Raw genomic sequence first — 23,357 nt, 5'->3', positions numbered from 1 at the left:
CAGATGGCACAGCAGGGGTGGAGGCCGCCGATTGTGATTCCTGCCCTTTGACCTGGATGGGCCCGGTTACAGCTCGGGTGTCCCAGGAGGTGTGGTGCAGCCCTGTGCTGCCCGCTGTCACCAGGTGTGCCAGGGACAGGAGGGGGTGATTCCAAGGTGCTGCGGTGCACCTCCCCTGCAGGAGTCACCGGCATGGGCCCCATCACCTCCTTCGCCATCGGGGTGCCCGATGGCCTTGGCTACTCCATGGGACTGGGGTGCGAGCGGAGCTAACTACTGAGGCTCCCCCACTACCTGGCACAGCCAGTCCTGGAGGCCAGCTGCCGTCTCGACCAGGGTCTGCATGCTCGCGGCCATGGAGCACGCGGAGTGGACCACCTCTGTCTGGTAAATCAGCCAGTGACTGCGCCATCTCCCTCTGTGTCTGTGCCACATCGGCCAGCTTCTGCTCCCAGTCTGTGACTGGGTCATGCTCAGGAGCGCCGCAGGAATGTCCAGGTGGCTCTGGCACATGTCTGCCTGTGCGAAGGCAGCCCTGTCCTGGGCTTTGGCCTCCGCCTTCACAGAATGCCCACGCCTTGGACACGCTGATCCATGGCCAAAACCATCGCCCCTCCAAGTCCTCCACCATGGATGCCACCTGTGCGGTGTTGGTGTGGGTGGCACACATGGTGAAGGAGGTGTCCAGAGATGAGACCGCTTTAAACTGAATATCTAGGATAACACTAGAATAGTTCCACATAAGTTAGTTTATTAAGGATTGAGATTAATTATAGAAAGTATACCCAGTAATCGTTATTAACCATTAAACCTGTATTTTTAGGACACAGCAGTAATAAGCATTTTAAACTCTTGCTACAAGCAGTGGCCACAATGCATGATGGGATTTAAGCTAGCTAACTTGCCCATGTTTTTGATACAAACGGGGTTGTGTGGTCAGCAAATAACACAGTCAACTCAGTAAACAGCCCTTATCGGTGCCCCCCAATATCCTGTCTCAGACAATCCATGGAGTAAAGAGGAAACCAGCTTTAGCATCCTGCCCCTGGATGAACAATGAGGTGGACAGGAACTGACTGTGATACGCAGGATGGGAATGTCAGAGAAACAACTTTATAATGGACACAAGATCCTGGGAAACAACAAGTGATAGGATGGGGTTAATCATGAGCTGATCACAAGTTATTATTTTGTTTAAAGTAATTTCACTGGATAATATAGAAATGCCAGCTTCAAGGATTGGATCAAGTCCAACTGGGGTGGGCTATTGATTTTTGGAAAATCCTATACCTCAGATGTTTTTATCAATGTTAGCCAGGTTGATAGTGGCATTTATCCAGATCTATCTCCATGTACATGTGACCAAGCTTGGAATAATAAAGCCGTCTTAACGAGGTTGATGTGTGTCTGCTGAGCTGTGTACTAACTGAGCCATAACTAAAAGGGAGGAACCCCACGTAAAAGCTGGCTCAATACTCAGGCCACCCCTCACCAGTCCCACCAGCCCTTGGGGAAGCCCCCCCCAACCAGCAGCATGGCTCCCGGCTGACTATGGCGGCACTGGAAACGTCCGCAGCCGCCACACCGGGTTCCCAACCGTGCGGTTGATGTGTGGTTTCAGCGGTCGGAAACCCGGCGTGGCGACTACGGACTGTGTCCAGCGCCACCACAGTCGGCCCATCGGGGTTGGAGCATTGGGGGAGGTTCTTAAGTTGACGCGCCAATGCTGTTCCAATGGTGCGCATTGCAATGATGCCATTTCGAAGGGGGTCGGAGGATAGAAAACCACCGTCAAACCGGTGCCGCCCCCGATTTGGGCGTCAAAATGGATTCTCCGCCCGATCACCAATTACAATATCGGCGTCGGGCAACGGTGAATATTGCCCACAGCACGTAAACCCACCAATGCTATCGGCAGCTTTATCTCCCTCACCCCCATGGGACCAGCCACTGGAAATTTCCCAAAGCGCTATCACTCACCCAGGAGTAGGGGGCAGCACGTGGTTAGCACTGTTGCTTCACAGCTCCAAGGTCCCAGGTTCGATTCCCGGCTTGGGTCACTGTCTGTGCGGAGTCTGCACGTTCTCCCCGTGTCTGCGTGGGTTTCCTCCGGGTGCTCCGGTTTTCCCCCACAGTCCAAAGATGTGCGGGTTAGGTGGATTGGCCGTGCTAAATTGCCCTTTGTGTCCAAAAAAGGTTATGGGATAGGGTGGAGGCATTGGCTGACGTAGGGTGCTCTTTCCAAGAGCCGGTGCAGACTCGATGGGCCGAATGGCCTCCTTCTGCACTGTAAATTCTATGATTCTGTGATGCCCGGTACAAAGTTGCAGACTAAATGTATGTTGATTCCCTCCTCCCCGCCCATGTCCTGCTGACTCTCTTACAACTATTGCAATCTATTTAATCCCACTTGATGTCTTGCCCAGAGTGGGAATGATACTGCCAAGAGACCTTATTTACATATCATGACATCAGAAGCTATATAAATCTAGCAAACCAGTGTCCCGAAGATATTTGTCCAAACAGTCAGTGCGAAACAATGTGGTTCCCAAAACTCCTTGGCTTGGTGTTCAGCTGCATTCTGTGTGATTATATTATCCATTCTTCTGGAGCAAAGTTGGAGAAGAATGGATATAGAGACTTGGTTATTGCTATTAACCCCAGAATCAAAAATGATACCAACCTTATTGAAAATATTCAGGTGAGGCATTGATGCTGTTCCAAAAGAGTTAATAGCCCTTGTTTTGTGACCTTGTTTGCACTTGGTGTTGTAAGTTATTGTTTAGAATTCAGGAATTGGTGAAAAGTGGGAAGAATTAAAGGAATTTGTTATATCCTTTTCAATGTCACCATTCGACTAATGAAGCAAGGTCAATGATTTTAAGTTTGTCTTTGCTTTCACAGCAAATAGTGACAGCTGCCTCCTCCTACCTTCACAACGCGACCAAGCAGCAAGTTTATTTTTCGGATGTGAAAATCCTGCTGCCTCGAACATGGTCACTTAATTCCAGCTCGATTCACAGACCCACGACTGAATCCTACGAGAAGGTAAGAAGTGAGCGGTGAAGACTGACAAATCCCTCCCAGCCTCAGCTCTGCCCTGGAACTTCACAAACCCCCTTCAACACTCGAGTGGGGGCCGAATTTCTACCGAGGTTTCAAGGGCGGGGGAGCAGCCTCAAGAGAATTCTCAGCGGGAATCTGGCCCGTTAGATTTCTGAACACTTTCTGCAAATGTGGACTTCACCTGAAGGTCAACCACCACCCAACAGCTGTCCCACAACAAGCTTGTTGACGACACGATACTTCGCAATGAACAGTCAGTGGTGTCAGAATTTCATTGGAGAATTAGTGATGGTCTTTGGGGATTGAGACCCACACCGTTGCCTATTTTGTCATGAAAACAATGCGTTAGTTGTTTGGAACATTATAACTGGGTGTTGCGATTTTTCTCTCTCTCCAATTTGAAAGCCTAACATTACCGTGGGGCGGCACAGTAGCACAGTGGTTGGCACTGTTGCTTCACAGCTCGAGGGTCCCAGGTTCAATTCCTGGATTGGGTCACTGTCTTTGCGGAGTCTGCACATTCTCACCGTGTCTGCGTGGGTTTCCTCCGGGTGCTCCGTTCTCCTCTCACAAGTCCTGAAAGACAGGCTGTTAGGTCATTTGGACATTCTGAATTCTCCCTCGGTCTACCCGAACAGGCGGCAGAATGTGGCGACTAGGGGCTTTACACAGTAACTTCATTGCATTGTTAATGTAAGCCTACTTGTGACAATCGAGATTATTTACATTTACATACCTTTGTTTAAACATTTGGAAAAGAGGAAAGATGAAGGGTGGGATTCTCCATGGGCTAATACCGAAATCGCGAAACAGGATTGGGCGGCGAATAGGTTTCGATGGCAAAATCGCGGTGGGTGTTATTTGCTGCCTAATCGCAATTCTCCGTCGCCGTCAATGCAGCCCGGAACGCACATACAGAAAACACCATTTGCATGTCATTAGCGGGCCCGACCCGGTATCCACCAGGGCCTCTGCGATTCTCCGCCTCCGATGGGCCGAGTTCCCGAAGACATGTTTCACTTGAGCGTTTTAAAATCGTGAAACCAGCTTCGTGGCTGTAGAGGGAGAGACAGGAGGGTTACCGAAAGTGTCCAACATCGCCTTAGTGTGCTGACAGTTGTGCCGCTGGCCAGGGGGGTTCTGCCAGGGCCGGGGGAAGTAGTGGGGGGTGGCCAGGAGGTGGACTGGGGAGTCGGGGTGGACGGGCATGGAACGTCATTGCCACAGCTGGCAAGGCATCCATGCAACTGTGCACGCCGCTGTCTGTCCACTGTGAACGTAGGGCCATGGGTCGTATAGGTGTCACCTCCAGGCCATTCCGCTTGGGACGGCCTTAGGGCGTCACCTGAAGACCCTCCCCCAATGCTCCGCCCCCGATGGGCCGGGTTCCTGACCGTGCGATTGACGTGTGGTCTCAGCGGTCGGGAACCCGGCGTGGCGGCTACGGCCTGTGTCCAGCACCGCCCCAGTCGTGCTGCTGGCTGGGGGGGGGGGGGGGGGGGGCTTCCGCGAGGGCTAGGGGGGGTGACCACGGGGAGGCCAGGGGTGCAGTATCTGGCAGGTTGGGTCCGCGCACGGCCGGTGCCATGTTTTATGGCGTGACCGCTGCAGGCCGCCGCTGTGCGCATGCGCGGCCACGGGCCAGGCCATTCTCCAGTCGGTTTTATCGTGGGAGCCGGGAGTTTTATGCGGCATGGCTGCTGGCCCCTCAGCGGGCACAGGATGGGTGAGGGGGCGCCGCCGATTTTTGGGACATAAAACGCCACAGATCCTCCGTACTTAGGCTCGAAAGCGGTGAATGCAGCCGAAGTGTTTAATTTCGAAAGATGCATAATATGGAATGTGGAGATGACACTGGCTTTCTCTCCCCAGGCTGCGGGCTGATCGCAATGTCCAAAATTGGGATTAGTATTTTATCTGTATTACAGATTACAAAACCAAAGCGTATAGACAGAGTTAATGGACAGATCAGCAGCAGAGCCTTCTCCTGTTCCTAAATGCACGGCGCCACTTGTTTGAGTTCCGGAAGGAAAGGAAAACAGTTTTATTATTCTCCTCCTTTTTCACGTTTTCTTCCAAATTTACACCCATCAACGAACAATAAACAGTAACGAATACATAGTCATTGATGAGCCGGCTCATCCTCGCCCTTGTGACGTGCGCTCTATATACCACCTTCAGCTGTATCAGCCCCAACCTCGCGCACGAGGTGGAAGCGTACACTCTCCGGAGCACCTCACACCAGAACCCCGCCTCCATACCCTCTCCCAACTCTTCCTCCCACTTTGCTTTGATCCCTCCCAATGGTGCCGTCTCCTCTTCCAGCAATGTGCGGGCAGCACGGTAGCATTGCGGATAGCACAATTGCTTCACAGCGCCAGGGTCCCAGGTTCGATTCTCCGCTGGGTCACTGTCTGTGCGGAGTCTGCACATCCTCCCCGTGTGTGCGTGGGTTTCCTATGGGTGCTCCGGTTTCCTCCCACAGTCCAAGATGTGCAGGTTAGGTGGATTGGCCACGCTAAATTGCCCTTAGTGTCCAAAAAGGTTAGCAGGGGTTATTTGGTTACGGCGATAGAGTGGAAGTGAGGGCTTAAGTGGATCGGTGCAGACACGATGGGCCGAATGGCTTCCTTCTGCACTGTATGTTCTATGTTCTTATCAACAATAACAATCCCATCCTCCCACCAACCCCCAAACAACAGCCCGCATGGTGACATAAATGTAAAAATAAGAAACAATCAGGAGACACCCGTAGTCACCATTCACACATACAGTCCCCCTCCCCCCAACCTTCCCCAACCCCCCAATGTTCGATATAATCCAATTCTTGAATTGTAGAACCCTTCCATCCTTCCCCTCAGTTCAAACTTAACCCTCTCAAGAGTCAAGAATTCCAGCAGGTCCCCCCGCCACGCCAGGGCACAGGGTGGAGAGGCTGCTCTCCATCCTAGCAGGATCCGCCTTTGGGCGATCAATGAGGCGAAGGCTACAACAGCTGCCTCCGCGCCCGTTTCCAACCCTGGCTGGTCTGACACCTGAATAAGGCCTGCCGAGGGCCCGGGTCCAGTTTCATGTGCACCACTTTAGAGATTACCCGAAACACCTCCTTCCAGTAATCCTCCAGATTTGGACAGGACCAAAACATATGAACGTGGTTTGCGGAACCCTGCACCCCACCCCCTCTCCCCCCTGCAATGTTCACACATATCTTCTACCCCTCAAAGAGCCGGCTCATCCTCGCCCTTGAACGTGCACTCTATACACCACCTTCAGCTGTATCAGCCCCAACTTCGCATATGAGGTGGAAGCATTCACTCTGGAGCACCTCACACCAGAACCCCTCCTCCATGCCCTCTTCCAACTGTCACTGTCTGTGCGGAGTCTGCTCATCCTCCCCGTGTGTGCGTGGGTTTCCTCCGGGTGCTCCGGTTTCCTCCCACAGTCCAAAGATGTGCAGGTTAGGTGGATTGGCCATGATAAACTGTCCTTAGTATCCAAAATTGCCCTTAGTGTTGGGTGGGTTACTGGGTTATGGGGATAGGGTGGAGGTGTTGACCTAGCGTGCGGTGCTCTTTCCAAGAGCCGGTGCCCGACTCGATGGGCTGAATGGCCTCCTTCTGCATTGTAAATTCTATGAAACTCTTCCTCCCACTTTGCTTTGATCCCTTCCAACGGCGCTTCTCCTCTTCCAAAATATCCCCGTAAACCTCCTTTACAAGTCCCCCTGTCGTCAGCACCTCCTCCAGCAATATGGGAAGCTCTGTATTTCCTTCCCAGAAAAGTCTCGAACCTGCATGTATCGAAACATTTCCCCCGCTCCAGCCCGTATTTTGCTCCCAACTCCTTCAACCCTGCAGGCCGACCCCCAAAAAACATATCTTTTAGTGTCCTAATTCCCTTCTCCTCCCATCTCCGAAAATTTCCACACCACTTCCCTGGTTCCCCCGAATCGGCATTTCCCTTGACCCTGTACCCAACCCGAAGTGCTTTCGAAACTGCCTCCAGATTCTCAGTGAAGCTATTACTACCGGACTCCCTGAGTATTTCCTCGGGACCATCGGGCCTTCAATCCCGACTCCCTACACAAATTCACCTCTATTCTAACTCACTGGGAATCAACCCCCCTGAATGGGTCTTTGCACCTTCTCCACATTCGCCGCCCAATAATAATACATCAGGTTCGGAAGACCCAAACCCCCTGCCTGATTTCCCCTCTGTAGTAGCACCTTTCTAATTCTGGCCATCTTCCCTCCCCAGCTGAATGAGGAATCATCCCTTCAATCTCTCTAAAAAATGCTTTTGGCAGAAAAATTGACAGGCATTGAAAAATAAACAAAAATCACAGCAACACGTTCATTTTAACCGCCTGTACCCGACCCGCCAGTGACAGAGGGAGACCATCCCACCTTGCCAGACCAGCATTCACCCTCCCCACCAAACTAGTAATATTGTACCTACGGAGCCCCCCCAATCCCGAGCAACCTGCACCTCCAGGTATCTAAAGTAAGTCCCTGCCCTACGGAATGGCAGCCCCTCCACTCATGCCCCCACCCCCAGCCGAGACACCACAAAATACTCACTCTTGTCTATATTTAACTTGTACCCCGAGAAAGACCCAAACACCTGAAGCAGCTCCAATATTCCCACTATTGACACACTTGGTTCCGACATGTATAATAACAAGTCATCGGCTCTACCTCCCCCCCCCCCCCCCCCCCCCCCCCCCCCCCGCACTATTCCTTTCCATACCTCCGAATGTCTTAACGCGATAGCCAATGGCTCAATCGCGAGTGCAACCAGCAGGGGGGATATAGGACATCCCTGCCTAGTCCCAAGGTGGAAAGAAAAGTATTCTGAGCTGATGTGGTTTGTGCAGACACTCGCCCTCGGCTCCGTATACAGTAGCTTTACCCAGTCCACAAATCGTGATCCAATCCCAAACCGCTCCAGAGCTGCCATCAAGTATCCCCATTCTACCCGGTCAAACACTTTCTCGGCATCCAATGCCACAACCACAGAACTATAGATGTTAATAAAGTAATCTATGTTTAAGTAATAACTAATGAACTACACATGCTACTTCTATCTAGTCTTAGCTATGCTGTGATCTATCTCTGCTGCTAACACTCAACTGAGTACCCAAGGTTCCCTGAGGTCTTATATTTATACTGGGAACTGGTGGTTTCCTCGAGTGTTTGTATTACACTGAGGTGTGTACATATATACATATCGTTACATCCCCCTTTTTTTAACATTTCTTTTCTATGCACAACAAAGGAAAAAATGTATAATAATATTAGTACAATACATGATATGTATATATCTTTGTAACATAGTGAAAAATTAATAATGAAAACAGAGTTCAATGCAAACGATTTACAAATTGAGATTGTCCTTAGTCTTCATTCGTGGTGTGGTTGAAGTACCAATAAGTCATCATCAGGTGTTCTTTTGGTTGAACCATTTTTGTTGTGTGACCTGGTCTTCTTTCCGTGCTTGTGCTATTGATTTTGTATGTCAGTTACCTTAAATACTGGTTTGCTTTTTTGTCTTGGAGCAAATATGAATTCATGAAATTTGTTGGCATGACATTTGTTTTGTCTGAACAATGTCCATGTTATGTTTCTACTGTTGGCATTGTTTTGGAATGTGCTGGTCAGTTGGCCTTCAGTTGCACAGTTGCACCATTGTGTAGAGTTTGTTGTTTCGTAGTTTCTGTTTTTGTGCTCAATAACTGTTCCGTCTGGATTGTTTGAATCATTTTCAAACTTTTTAATATCATTGTTCTTTGTGTTATTTGATGTTGCATTGAGATTTATGATCTGAGCTTCACTTGAATGATCTGATATTTCATTGATCTTGGTGACATCAGTCACTTCTGGTTGATCTAATGTCTGTTTGATTTCTTGGTGCTCCTCTTTGCAATTGAACTTCTCGAAGATTTCTTTTTCTTGCAGGTTGTTTAGAATAGATGTGATTTCAATTGAATCATTTATTGTTTTACTTTGATTGTCATGTTCTTTTGTACAGTCGAGCTGAGATCAGTCAGTCTCGCTGCGGTCTTGCACATCTCGTATGCTAATTGTGATTGCTTTGTCACTATTCACAAATACAGTGGGTAGACAATCACAGTCTTCTTCTTGTTGATCAAATAAGCTAGAGAGACCTTCGTAGTCTTCTTCTTGCATTGTTCTCTCTTTGGAGTCTTTCATTGCTCCCATCCTGGAGTCTGTTATCGCTCTCACTGTGGAGTCGATCAATGCTCTCTCTGTAGAGTCAATCAATGCTCTCTGTGGAGTTGATCAATGCTCTCTCTGAGGAGTCATTCAGTATTCTCTGTGTGGAGTTGTTCAGTGCTCTCTGTGTGGAGTCGTTTTCTTCTTGTTTATTTGACAGGTTACTGTCGTCCAGTGTATCAACGATCTGCCCTTCCATCAAGGTACTGCATTCATCTCCCATTAGTAGAGTGGTATTCAGTTTTCAACTGTGTTGCTAATACTATGATCATTATATCTGAATATCTCTGCCTTGTCTGAGTAGTATTCTTCAATGTACAAATCATCTTCTTTAGTTTTAGATTTGTTATTATTTTCTTCATGTTGAATGCTGCAAACATCTTGCTACATGGTGCTGCAAATGTTTTCTTCAACTGTTTGTTGAAATTCAGGCAATGTTCTGCCTTGCGGGGTAAACAGAAACTTGTGTTTTGTGTCTTTAAAATTGTTATTTTTAATTTTCGGGCAGTTTCCCTTTAAGTGGGCGTGTCCATAATGTTCTGACGTTCTGACGTTCGTGACGTCGTACGTAATTTTCGATTGCGCATGCGCAAATCGATCTTCTTCCTGAGTGCACTCTTTTTTTCAAATGCGCAGCTTCTGGTGCTTGCGCAGAACAGTCTTTCTCTGGTTTGTGTCTTTTTTGGAAGTGCGCATGTGCGTGCTGGTCCCGCACATGCGCAGAAACGCTCAGCATATAATTTGCGTGTTTTTTCGGGTGCGCTTGCCCACATTCGTCTATTTGAGCGCGAATATTTTTCTGTTGCGCAATAGCTTCAACGGACTGAAAACAATTTTCACTTTGGCAATGGAACAGTTTGGCACCTCTATTTTTATATTGATTCATCGCATTGCCTATTTTAAACGATTCTTGATACAGCACTTTTTGTCGCTTTTGCAGTCTTTTGATGAACTCTTCATCACTTTCACAATGATGATCACATTTTTAAACTACAGTTCAAAGTTTTTTTTATCACCATCATTCTCAAAATGTTATACATAGGCTTGTTGCCCAGCAACGAGTAGTAATTTGGCAGTTTTTTGCTCGTCCCTGGCAGTTTCTAGGATTAGAGGATGAGAGATACAGTTGAAACACTTGTTTAAACACGCGCCAATTATAATTACGATTGTTGTGGATCCGGTGTCTTCGTAGAGCTTGAGCTTTGTCCATCGATCCTGGATTCATCAAAGTTCTGCAGTCACAGGTTTGTGCTTCGCAAGTCGAATAATAGCTTCTTAGTTTCCTTACTCTAATCTTACTAAATTATCCGAGTTTGTTTCTGTAGCCAGTCACTGGTACCATGTTATATCCGTCTTTGCTAATATATTTTTACTCTTTGCTTCGTAATCCAGAATGGTCTGATGGTGTTAATTTTCATTTTTCATTTTCATAAATCGCTTATTGTCACAAGTAGGCTTCAATGAAGTTACTGTGAAAAGCCCCTAGTCGCCATGTTCCGGCGCCTGTTCGGGGAGGCCGGTACGGGAATTGAACCCGCGCTGCTGGCCTTCTTCTACATTACAAGCCAGCTGTTTAGCCCACTGTGCTAAACCAGGCCCTATAAAGAAACCGCCAATCTCTAACTTAAAGCAAAACTGACTTATTGAATAACGATTAAATTTATATTGAGTTTGCACACTCCACAGATCTATAACTATCAATAAAGTAATCTATGTTTAAGTAATAACTAATGAACTACAGTTCTATCTACTCTGAGGGGCGACTTGATAGAGGTTTATAAGATGATCAGGGGAATAGATAGAGTAGACAGTCAGAGACTTTTTCCCCGGGTGGAACAAACCATTACAAGGGGACATAAATTTAAGGTGAAAGGTGGAAGATATAGGAGGGATATCAGAGGTAGGTTCTTTACCCAGAGAGTAGTGGGGGCATGGAATGCACTGCCTGTGGAAGTAGTTGAGTCGGGAACATTAGGGACCTTCAAGCAGCTATTGGATAGGTACATGGATTAAGGTAAAATGATATAGTGTAGATTTATTTGTTCTCAAGGGCAGCATGGTAGCATTGTGGATAGCACAATTGCTTCACAGCTCCAGGGTCCCAGGTTCGATTCCGGCTTGGGTCACTGTCTGTGCGGAGTCTGCACGTCCTCCCCGTGTCTGTGTGGGTTTCCTCCAGGTGCTCCGGTTTCCTCCCACAGTCCAAAGATGTGCGGGTTAGGTGAATTGGCCAATGATAAATTGCCCTTAATGTCCAAATTGCCCTTGGTGTTGGGTGGAGGTGTTGAGTTTGTGTAGGGTGCTCTTTCCAAGAGCAGGTGCAGACTCAAAGGGCCGAGTGGCCTCCTTCTGCACTGTAAATTCAATGATAATCTATGATTAATCTAGGACAAAGGTTCGGCACAACATCGTGGGCCGAAGGGCCTGTTCTGTGCTGTATTTTCTATGTTTTATGTTTTCTATGTTTAACTATGCTGTGACCTATCTCTCTCTATTGCTACCACTCAACTGACTACCTAAGATTCCCTGAGTTCTAGGGATGGATTCTCCCAAAATGGGGCTGTGTCCCCATGCCGGCGTAAAAACGCAGGTGTTGCACTCCCGAGTTTCCTGAAAAAAATACCAGCCAATTCACTTACCCTCAGAGGGCTAGCGGGATCCGGAGTGCTTCACGCAGCTTTGACTGCGGATACGGGCCCCCACACCTCCGGTTGCTAGTCCGCGTATGCGCACGGCGATGGCCTCCAGCGGCCATGCTAAGCGCCATGGCGGACCCGGGACCGGACCCACATAAAGAAACTAGGCCCCCCCTGATAGGCCGCATGCCCGAGGATCCGTCCGGCCCGATCTCTTCCCCGGCAACACATAAGGCCCCCCCCCGTTCCAGATCCCCCCGCCCACCACCAGGGCAGCCACGGACCGAGTCCACAGCCGCCACGTGAAAGTCCCGACCGGCCATACCATGTTACCTCCACGACGTCGGGAACTCGGCCAGTTGGGAGCGGAGGTTCGCTGGGCTGGCCTCTGGCAATGGCCCCCCAGCTGTGTGGCGTAATTTGCGAACGCCCAGATATTCAGGGCCCGGAGAACCGTCGGAGCGGCGTCGGGCCCGATCCGTCGGGGAACTTGATTCTCCGCTGCCGTGCCAACCGTGATTTGGGGACAGGGCTGCGGAGAATCCAGCCCCTTATATTTATACTGGGGACCTTAGGTTCACACTAGCGCTGACTGACGCCACCTTTAAAAAGTGGGGACAGGACGGAGGGGCACTGACAGTCAGGGACCTATGCACGGACGGCAGGATCGCAACAATGGACGAACTGACAGAGAAATTGCAGCTAGCCAGGGGGAACGAGCTAAGGTACTTGCAACTCAAAAACTTCCTACGAAAGGAGACAAGGACGTACCCACAACTTCCACGACAGACATTACTGGAAAAGTTACTGGACGCAAGAATCCTAGATAAAGGGAACTGTAGCGACATGTATGACCGACTGGTAGAGAGGGCTGACACCGTACTGGACGCAACAAGAAATAAATGTGAGATTGAAATCGGGAGGGGACTCTGGAGTGAAGCACTCCACCTCCACCCCCACGTGCGCAAGGCTCAGCCTGACGCAACTAAAAGTGGTACATAGAGCTTGTATGAATAGGTTCTTCCCGGAGGTGGAGGATAGACGTGAACGGTGCCAAGGAGGCCCGGCCAACCAAGTCCACATGTTCTGTTCTTGCCCCAGACTTGCGGGGTACTGGACAGCCTTCTTCGAGGCAATGTCCAAAATGGTGGGGATGAGGGTGGAGCCATGCCTGAAAGTGGCTGTCTTTGGGGTATCAGGCCAGCCAGATCTATTCCTGGGGAGGAGGGTCTTGCCTTTGCCACCCTGATCGCCCACCGTAGAATCCTGTTCGGCTGGCGGTCAGCAGCACCACCCAAAGCTGCAGGCTGGCTGTCCGACCTCGCGGAATCTCTCCAAATGGAGAAAATCAAATTCACCATCCAAGGGTCAGATGACAGCTTCCACAGAACGTGGGAGCAATTCACCCAATTGTTCCGGGATCTGTTTGGGGCCAACAAACAAGCAGAAGAATAGCCAGGTAGCCAAGAGTCAGGGGAAAGTAGCCGAGGCGGGGGAGGGAGGGATAGACTGGGGGGTGGGGGGGATAGCAGCTAAACCTAAGAGAAAAGAAAAGCGAACCACAGGATAAAAGGAGGGGGGGGAGGGGGCAGAAGTGGGAGGGGGGGGAAGAGGGAGGAGACAAGGAAGAATAGGGGGGAACCAGAGAGGTGGGGGAGAGGCAAGGGAATGGCAGCCGGAAGGAGGGCACGGGAAACGATAACAAACTTGGCAACTACAGGAGCAGAGAACAAGGAAAATCCGGGCGAAAGACGGGATGAACGGCTGAAGCGGAGGTGATTGCGAGACGACAACGGCAGCGAAAGTCGTCCGGGAGAAGCAAGCGACAACACCAACACCAGATCCATTAGTGTATTGCCCTCTGTAATTGTTCTATAATTGTTTCTCCAGCACCCAAATGTATATGTACCCCCCAGTTCTCCCCCCCACCCCCCGCCCCCCACAAACAGATGCCTACTTATGTGCTAAAAACATTGCCAGTTGTACAGGGCTGCTGTTGTTGAGCTAACGCATAATACACTACCAGTTATTTTGTTCTAACTTTTTTGGGGGGTTTTTGTGCGTGTTCCCTTCTCTTCTGTGTATATATATATATCTGTATTCTATTCTGTGTACATAACAGTAAATATACTTTGTTCAAAAACCCAACAAAAAAACATTTATTAAAAAAATATATTTATACTGGGAACTGGTGGTGCCCTCTAGAGTTTGTATTACACCGAGATGTAATAATTAACCTTTTACGTGTATACATATATACATATTGTTACAAATACATCTCAAACGGGAGCCCCACCCAAGAGACTTCCCCTCTACATGCCACCACCGGAAGTCAACAGCTCTATTTATATCACATTATTATTCTGGCAGACACACAGGAAGTGGGGTTATCTATTTTGGATATGAGAAAGCAAACAGTTATTCTGTTTTTAACAGCACTGGGTCAGGGTGAAGCATTCCAGGATTCTCCGTACCCCCAGTCACGTGTTTCTCGGCTGATGGCGGAATTCCATTTCTCCGCCGCTTGGAATTTCCCATTGAAGCCACCCCCACCTCCGGGAAACCCAGGGGTGGGGGAGCACGGCAGCCGGGAAAAGTGAATCGGCAACTATGGTGACACAACACCGCGGCTGCTGACTGTGTAATTAGTCTATTACTGACACAACCATAATTATTCGGAATGTTTGCACTTTGGGAACGGAGGCCAAAGTTGTTGCAACAGTTTGAAGAAGCCCCACAGAAGTTCAACCACAGGAACTGCCAGGATATTTACATTACTCATCACTCCTTAATTGTGTGTGAATGTGTACGAGTGTGTGTACGCGTATGTGGGAATGTGTGTTGGGGTGTGTATGAAGGGTGTATGTGTGTGTTGGATGTGTGTGACTGTGTCAGATGTGTATGTATGTTGGGGTGTATATGTGGGAATGTGTGTGTGTTGGGGTGTGGGCGTTGGTTGTGCGTTCGTGTATGTGTTTGGTATGTGTGTGTTGGGTTTGTGTGTTGGGTGTGTATGTATGTGTGAGTGCATATGTGTTGTGTATGTGGGAATGTGTATGTTAGTGTGTGTGTTGGGTGTGTGCGCGCTTGTGTTTGTTGGGGGTGTGTGTTTATTCGGGTGTGAATGTGTTGTGTTTGATGATTCTATATTGGTGTGTGTGTTGGTGTGTGTGTGTGTGCATGTGTCAGGGTGTGTGTGTGCGTTTGGATATGTGTTAGTGTGTGTCAGGTATGTGTGTGTTGGGTAGGTGTGTTTGTGTGTGTGTGTCGGGGTGTGTTCAGAGTGTTTAGCACTGTTGCTTCACTGCGCTAAAGTTCCAGGTTCAATCCCTGGCTTGGGTCACTCTCTGTGTGGAGTCTGCATATTCTCCCTGTGTCTGCACGGGTTTATTGGGAGGAGCCAGGCCACAGCAAGCAGTTTTGGTTGTAGGATTTTTTTTGTCTCACAAAGACAGAAGAATCTGCAGACTCTTCCTGTAAGGGTCTCTCTCTCTCCAAGTGGTCTTTCCATTAAAGCTCTCCACAAGAGTACAGCAAGTAACCCTGTCTTTGCTCACTTTATTTACAAGTGGCTTTTGACCTGTAACGGGCTTTGCTTAATTGGTGATAGAGAAGGTATATGTTAGTAGTCAAAGTGTTTCCTTTGAGTTTAAGAATTATTTAACTGTTAATTGAAAAGCTGTTTTTTGGGATGTTAATGTGGTTACTCCTGTGTTAATAATACAGTTTTTTTTATACCAAAGACCCCTATTTGTCAGTGGATTCCCTCCTGGAGCGAAATATCCTTTCCTCACATTTTACAAATTGAAAAATTGTTGGGGTTTCACCTGGTTTCTTAACATTAATTGATTGGGGTCTTGTCCAGTACCAAAACATGCGTGTGTGTGTGTGTTTTGTTGTGTGTGTGTATGCGTGCACGCACAAGCACAGGTACAGTGATTCTCTCATGAAAATGTTTATTTGTCTTTCCCTAGGCTGATGTGATCATTGCTGAACCGTATCTGAAACATGACGATCGCCCTTACACTCTACAATACGGTGGATGTGGAGAGAAAGGCCGGTATATTCACTTCACCCCAAATTTTATACTAAACAGCAGTCTGGGTGAAATCTATGGCCGAAAAGGTAAATTAATTTAAGTGAGTAAACACATTTATTGTGCTAAATGTGGGTGGCACAGTAGCACAGTGATTAGCATCGTTGCTTCGCAGTGCCAGGGACCCAGGTTCGATTCCCGGCTTGGGTCACTCTCTGTGAGGAGTCTGCACGTTCTTCCCGTGTCTGCGTGGGTTTCCTCCGGGTGCTCCGGTTTCCACCCATATGTTCCGAAAGATGTAGTGTTAGGTAATTTTGACATTCTGAATTCTCCCTCTGTACCCGAACAGGCGCCAGAATGTGGCGACTAGGGGCCTTTCACATTGTTAATGTAAGCCTACTATAAAGATTATAGCACGGGCAGCACGGTAGCCTTGTGGATCGCACAATTGCGTCACAGCTCCAGGGTCCCAGGTTCGATTCCAGCTTGGGTCACTGTCTGTGCGGAGTCTGCACATCCTCCCCGTGTGTGCGTGGGTTTCCTCCGGGTGCTCCGGTTTCCTCCCACAGTCCAAAGATGTGCAGGTTAGGTGGATTGGCCATGATAAATTGCCCTTAGTGTCCAAAATTGCCCTTAGTGTTGGGTGGGGTTACTGGGTTATGGGGATAGGGTGGCGGTGTTGACCTTGGGTAGGGTGCTCTTTCCAAGAGCCGGTGCAGACTCGATGGGCCGAATGGCCTCCTTCTGCACCGTAAATCCTATGATCTATGATCTATGATTATAATGTGGTCTGCTAGTGATTCAGAGGCCTAGGCCAACGTGTGCTGTGGACACTGGTTCAAACCCTACCAGAGCAGCGGGTGGAATTTAAACCTAATAAACTATCTTCAGCCAGGACTGCTGAGTGGATGATCCACTTCGGCCTCCCCCGGAGGTCCCCAGTGATGTGTTGGGTATGCCGGATCTGCGAGGACTGCGTTTACTGCAGCAGTGAGAGAGACAGGCTTCCAACACTTGAAGAAATGCAACTCGATTTTATTGAACTCTTAACTATCATACATACTTTAACTGTGGGTTGACACTATGTTGACTTGACTGGAGACCTGAGGCTAACCTGACCAGACTATCTTACTACCACATGGTGGATGTTCTAGTTGCTGCTCACGGGCTCTGACTGACTCAGAGGCTGGATCCCAAGAGAGCGGGAAAACTAGTGCCCTCTGGCTTTATAGTGGTCGTGTCCTGTCTGGTGATTGGCTGCTGTGTTCTGTGTGTTCACTGGTCATCCTGTGTGTCAATCACTGCCTGTCTGTGCACCATCATATACCTGTTTTTTATGACATCTCCCCCCCCACTTTTTTTAAAACTTATTTAAAAAAATGTGCGTAGGTCAATAAATAGTGAGTGTGTGTGTACAGGAGCCTGACTATACACAAAGTATGTTAACGTATTCACATGGGAAGGTGTCTAGTGCAGATAGAGGGCAGATAACAAATTAGGGAGAAACAATGTGTACAGATGTGTAAACGGATCACAAGGTAATGCAACATTCAGTCTATAAATCCAGTCTCTGTGGCGGGCGACGAATTCTGGTTGACCGCCTCACGGGTGGGTCAGGGGCCGTCTGCACTTGAACAGGCGGAACTGCCTCCAATGTAGAGGTCGGTAAAAGAACTGGCAGATTGGTGGCCTCGTAGAAGGGCGCATCCTGAGGAACCAGCATGCGAGGCGGGACATCACATTCAGGTGGCGGGCGTGGAAGTAGCCGCAGTGCCCGCCTATTACGCCGAAGAAAGGAGCCATCATGCATACGAACGAGGAACGATCTCGGGGCCACTTGCTTAACCACCACAGTCGCGGCAGACCAGCCACCGTCAGGTAGCTGAACACAAACTCGGTCAGCAGGAGCCAGAGCAGGGAGATCTGTGGTGTGGATGTCGTACGCCGACTTGCATTGAGCCCGAGACTGTTGCATCCTCTGCAGGACCGGAAAATTGTCAAGGTCTGGGATGTGGATACCTGGCACCATCGTCCATAATGTGCGGTTCATTAGCAGCTGTGCTGGGGACAGGCCAGCAGACAGAGGAGTTGCCCTGTAGGCTAACAGCGTCAGGTTAAAATCCGAACCCGAGTCAGCAGCTTTGCACAACAGTCTTTTAACAATGTGGACCCACTTTTCAGCCTTCCCATTCGACTGGGGTAGTGGGGGCTTGAAGTGACGTGCGTAAAATTGTACAGCCAGGCAAAATCCGTCCACTCCTGGCTGAAGAAACAAGGGCTATTATCAGTCATAACTGTAAGTGGAATGCCATGACGGGAAAAAGTCTCTTTGCATGCCTTGATGACAGTTGCTGAAGTGAGGTCAGTCAGTCTGACCACCTCGGGGTAGTTGGAAAAGTAGTCCACGAGGAGGACATAGTCTCTGCCCTTTGCATGAAAGAGGTCAATACCAACTTTGGACCATGGGGAGGACACCAGTTCATGCGGCTGTAGAGTCTCTTTGGGCGGAGCCGGCTGGAACATTTGACACATTGGGCAATTGAGGACCGTGTTGGCAATATCCTGACTGATGCCTGGCCAATATACTGCCTCTCGGGCTCGATGGCGACACTTTATCGACCCCAGGTGACCCTCGTGGATTTGGCCGAGGACCAGCTCTCGCATGCTCTGTGGGATTACTATCCTGCCCAGCTTCATTAATATGCCATCTGATGTGTTGGGGAAGCTGGGTCTGTGAGGACTACGTTTACTGCAGCAAAGAGAGAGACAGGCTTTTAACACTTAAAGAAATGCAACTCTATTTTATTAAACTCTTAACTATTAAACATGCTTGAACACTGGGTTGACACTATGCTGAGTTGACTGGAGACCTGAGGCTAACCTGACCAGACTATCTTACTACCACATGGTGTATGTTCTAGTTGTTGCTCACAGGTTCTGACTGTCTCAGAGGCTGCATCCCAAGAGAGCGGGAAAACTAGTGCCCTCTGGCTTTATAGTGGCCGTGTCCTGTCTGGTGATTGGCTGCAGTGTTCTGTATGTTCATTGGTCATCCTTTGTGTCACTCACTGTCTGTCTGTGCACCATCATGTACTTGTGTGTATATTATGACATCTCCCCCCTTTCAAAAAATGTGTGTATGTGTCAATAAATAGTGGGTGTGTGTATGAGCCTGACTATGTACAAAGTATGTGAGCGTATTTGCATGAGTAGGAGCTGACCTATATACAAAATACGTGAACGTATTTACATGGGAAGGTATCTAGTGCAGATCGAGTGCATATAACAAATTAGGAAGAAACAATATGTACAGATGTGTAAATGAAGCACAAGGCAATGCAACAGTCAGTCTATAAGTTCAGTCTTTGTGACGGGCGCCGAATTCTGGTTGGCCGAACGAGCACTTGGCTCTGTTGAGGTGGAGGCCATGCTCGTGGATCCTGTGGAACACTCGCTTGAGGTGATCGATGTGTTCCTGAGGAGTTATGGACCAGATAATGATGTCATCAACGTACACTCGCACCTCCTCGATGCCCGCCATCATTTGCTCCATTATTCGGTGGATCACCTCCGAGGCGGAGATGATGCCAAAGGGCATCCCGTTGTAACAGTAACAACCAAATGGGGTGTTAAAAGTGCAGAGCTTTCGTCTGGATGCGTCTAGCTGTATCTGCCAAAACCCCTTGGAGGCATCCAGCTTCGTAAATAACTTGGCGTGAGCCATTTTGCTAGTGAGCTCTTCTCGCTTAGGGATGGGGTAGTGTTCCCTCATAATGTTACGGTTCAAATCTTTGGGGTCGATGCAAATGCGAAGTTCCCCTGACGGTTTTTTGACACAAACCATGGAGCTAAACCCAGTCCGTGGGTTCCGTGACCTTAGAAATGACGCCCTGGTCCTGGAGGTCTTGCAGCTGTTGCTTGAGGCGGTTCATAAGGGGTGCCGGCACCCGACGCGGTGCATGAACCACGGGTGTGGCATTCGGCTTCAGAAGTATCTTGTATGTGTAGGGGAGTGTGCCCATACCCTTGAAGACGTTGTGGTATCGTGCTATGATGTCATCTAATTGGGTTTGAAAGTTGGCATCTGGTGAGGCTGATGCCTCAGTGGGCGACATGGAGTGAACCCGCTGCACAAGATTCAGGAATTTGCAGGCCTGAGCACCGAGCAAGGAAGCTTTGTTGGACGCTATTATTTCGAAACGCAGGGTGGCTCTTGAGGAACGATGAGAAACCACAAGCTGGCATGAGCCACTGGCAGCAATGGCATTGCCATTGTAGTCGATGAGCTGGCAGGCCGATGGAAGAATGCTGGGCTTGACGTGGATGGTATGCAGGTCAGACTTCGAAATGAGGTTCGCTGAAGCGCTGGTGCCCAGCCTGAAGCGTATGCGAGATTTGTTGGCCGTAAGGGTGGCACACTACTCGTTGTCCGGAACAATGCTCAGCACTGGGAGTGGGTTAGCCTTTTTTTTGGAAAGCATCGTATGCTTGGTGATGATGCCCACCCAGAAGGGGGATGTGAGATCCTTGGTGTCGGGATCTGGAACCATGTCGAAGTCGGAGTTTGCAACGGGTTGCTGCACTGACCGGACGTTCCTGCGCTGCGACTGGGATCGCTATGTATTGGGCAGTTGAGCAGATCTGCACAGGGCTGCGTAGTGGCCAAGTTTGCCACACTGGAGACAGCGTTGAGATTTCGTGGGACATTGCAGCTTTAAGTGGGCGGAGCCACAGTTGGTGCATGTCAGGACGTTCCATGCACCACCGGACATGCGCGGTGCGGTCGAAAGATGTGCGCACATGCGCAGTTCGATCCTCGGCCTCGCCATCCCCTTGGTCGTTGTGCGCATACGCAGGAGCCCGGGAATACGTGCAAAATGGCTGCCCTCATCCAGACTCAGGCCCTGGAGCTGTTTTACGGCCTGCACCCGCTCCGCATCGTGGGGGCCTTGCCGCGCCATCTCTGCCGCCTTGATATGGGAGTACCGGTTGTTAGCGTGCTCGTGGAGGACGCAGCTTTCGATGGCGATGGGAAGGGTGAGCTGCTTAACTTTAAGGAGCTGCTGGCGAAGGGGATCGGAGTGGACCCCGAAAACAATATGGTCGCTGATCATGGAGTCGGAAGTGGAGCCGTAGTTGCAGGACTGAGCGAGGATACGGAGATGGGTTAAGAAGGACTGAAAAGGTTCATCCTTACCCTGAAGCCTCTGCTGGAACACATAGCGTTCAAAGCTCTCGTTGACTTCGATGTCCCAGTGGCTGTCGAACTTCAGCAGGACAGTTTTAAACTTTGTCTGTCCTCGCCTTCAGCAAAGGTGAGGGAGTTGAAGATGTGGATAGCGTGGTCCCCGGCTGTAGAGAGGAAGAGAGCAATCTTCCTGTCATCCGTTGCGGTTTCGAGGTCGGTGGCGTCAAGATACAGCTGGAACTTCTGCTTGAAAATCCTCCAGTTAGCACCGAGGTTGCCGGCGATGTGGAGCTGCGGGGGAGGGCGGACGCTGTCCATGTTACCGGATGGCTGATTGCTGGTCAAAGGTAGACTATCTCAAGGTGGGTCCGTCAAACTCGAGCATGACTCACTGGTACTATGATGTGTTGGGTATGCCGGATCTGCGAGGACTGCGTTTACTGCAGCAGTGAGAGAGACAGGCTTCCAACACTTGAAGAAGAAATGCAACTCGATTTTATTGAATTCTTAACTATCATACATACTTTAACTGTGGGTTGACACTATGCTGACTTGACTGGAGACCTGAGGCTAACCTGACCAGACTATCTTACTACCACATGGTGGATGTTCTAGTTGCTGCTTACGGGCTCTGACTGTCTCAGAGGCTGGATCCCGAGAGCGCGGGAAAACTAGTGCCCCCTGGCTTTATAGTGGTCGTGTCCTGTCTGGTGATTGGCTGCTGTGTTCTGTGTGTTCACTGATCATCCTGTGTGTCAATCACTGCCTGTCTGTGCACCATCATATACCTGTGTGTATATTATGACACCCAGTATTTTGGGTGCCAGTCTTCAGCCAATTTGATTCACTTCATGTGGTATCAGGAAACTGCTGACACTTTAACGGCTATCGCCCTGACACCAGTCCGCCAATAGAATTGAAGACCTTTGCTCCAGGACCTGCCGCACCCCTAGCCAAGCTGTTCCACTACAACAGTACTGTAGATGCTGCACATTGGTTAACCGCTGTATAACTAGCACAACACTGGCATCTATCCGACAATGTGGAACATTGCCCAGGTATGTCCTGTCCATTAAGGGCATGTCAAAACAATATAGCCAATTACTGCCCCATTAGTTTAGTCTTGATTATCAGCAAAGTGATGGAGGGGTCATCAACACCACTATTAAGCAGCATCTACTCAGGAATAACCTCAGTTTGAGTTCCACCAGGGCCACTCAATTCCTGACCGCATTAAAGCCTTCGTCCATACATGGCCAAAGGAGCTGAAATCAAGAGGTGAGATGAGAATGACTGCCCTTGACATCAAGACAGGAGTGTGGCATCAAGGGGTCCTTGCAAAACAGGACTGAATGGGAATATGTGGGAAAACTCTCCGCTGACTGGAGTCATACCTGCATAAAGGAAGATGGTTGTGATTGTTGGAAGTCAATCATCTCAGTCCCAAGGCATCACCGCAGGTGTTCTTCAGGGGAGCGTCCTAGGCTCAACAACGTAAGAAGTTTTATCAATGACTTTCCCTCCATCATCATAAGGTCAGAAATAGGGATATCTGCACAATATTCAGCACAATCCGCGACTCCTCAGATATTGAAACAGTTTGTCCATTGAAACAGTTTGTGTTCATTTGCAATAAGACCTAAACAGCATTCAGGCTTGGGCAGATAGGTGGCTCATAAATGCCAGGCAGTGCCCATTTCCAATAAATAGGCATCAAACTATCCCCCCTTGACATTCAATGACATTATGATTGCCGAAGTCCCCACTATCAATCTCCACAGGTGTTACTATTGCTCAGGAATTGAACTGGACCAGCCATGTGAATACTGCAGCTACAAGAGCAGGTCAGAGGCTACGAATTCTGCAGCGGGTAACTAACCTCCTGATTCCCCAGAGCTTGTTCACCATCTACAAGGTACAAGTCAGGAGTGTGATTACATAGTCATCCCTTGCCTGGATGAGTGAGATTCCAACCACACTCAAGAAACTAGATACCCTCCAGGGTTGGTCATGAAGCGCATCACCTCCATACTCCCAGAACACCTTGATCCACTGCAATTCGCACACTGCCGCAACTGGTCCACAGCAGACGCCATTTCCCTCGTGCTACACTCATCCCTCGAGCATCTCGACAACAAGGACTCCTACATCAGACTCTTATTTATTGACTACAGCTCCGCCTTCAACACCATAAT

At 49.2% G+C, this 23,357-nt stretch overlaps 1 protein-coding gene across 1 annotated transcript in view; it reads left to right on the top strand.

Annotated features, from left to right (window-relative positions):
• The first annotated feature begins 2,511 nt into the window (after window positions 1-2,511).
• LOC140426090 (calcium-activated chloride channel regulator 1-like) overlaps window positions 2,512-23,357 on the top strand; it is a 70,830-nt gene continuing 49,984 nt past the window's right edge. Inside the window, exons 1-3 of the mRNA XM_072510433.1 lie at window positions 2,512-2,701; window positions 2,905-3,048; window positions 15,913-16,063. Coding sequence (XP_072366534.1) covers window positions 2,540-2,701; window positions 2,905-3,048; window positions 15,913-16,063 — 457 coding nt within the window. The 5' untranslated portion in view covers window positions 2,512-2,539. The remainder of the gene's footprint in view (window positions 2,702-2,904; window positions 3,049-15,912; window positions 16,064-23,357) is intronic.

This window comes from Scyliorhinus torazame, chromosome 7 (assembly GCF_047496885.1).
Source record: "Scyliorhinus torazame isolate Kashiwa2021f chromosome 7, sScyTor2.1, whole genome shotgun sequence".
Classification (NCBI taxonomy): domain Eukaryota; kingdom Metazoa; phylum Chordata; class Chondrichthyes; order Carcharhiniformes; family Scyliorhinidae; genus Scyliorhinus; species Scyliorhinus torazame.
The sequence above is the reverse complement of the archived record's forward strand: the minus strand, read 5'-3'. Positions and strand labels throughout refer to the sequence as shown.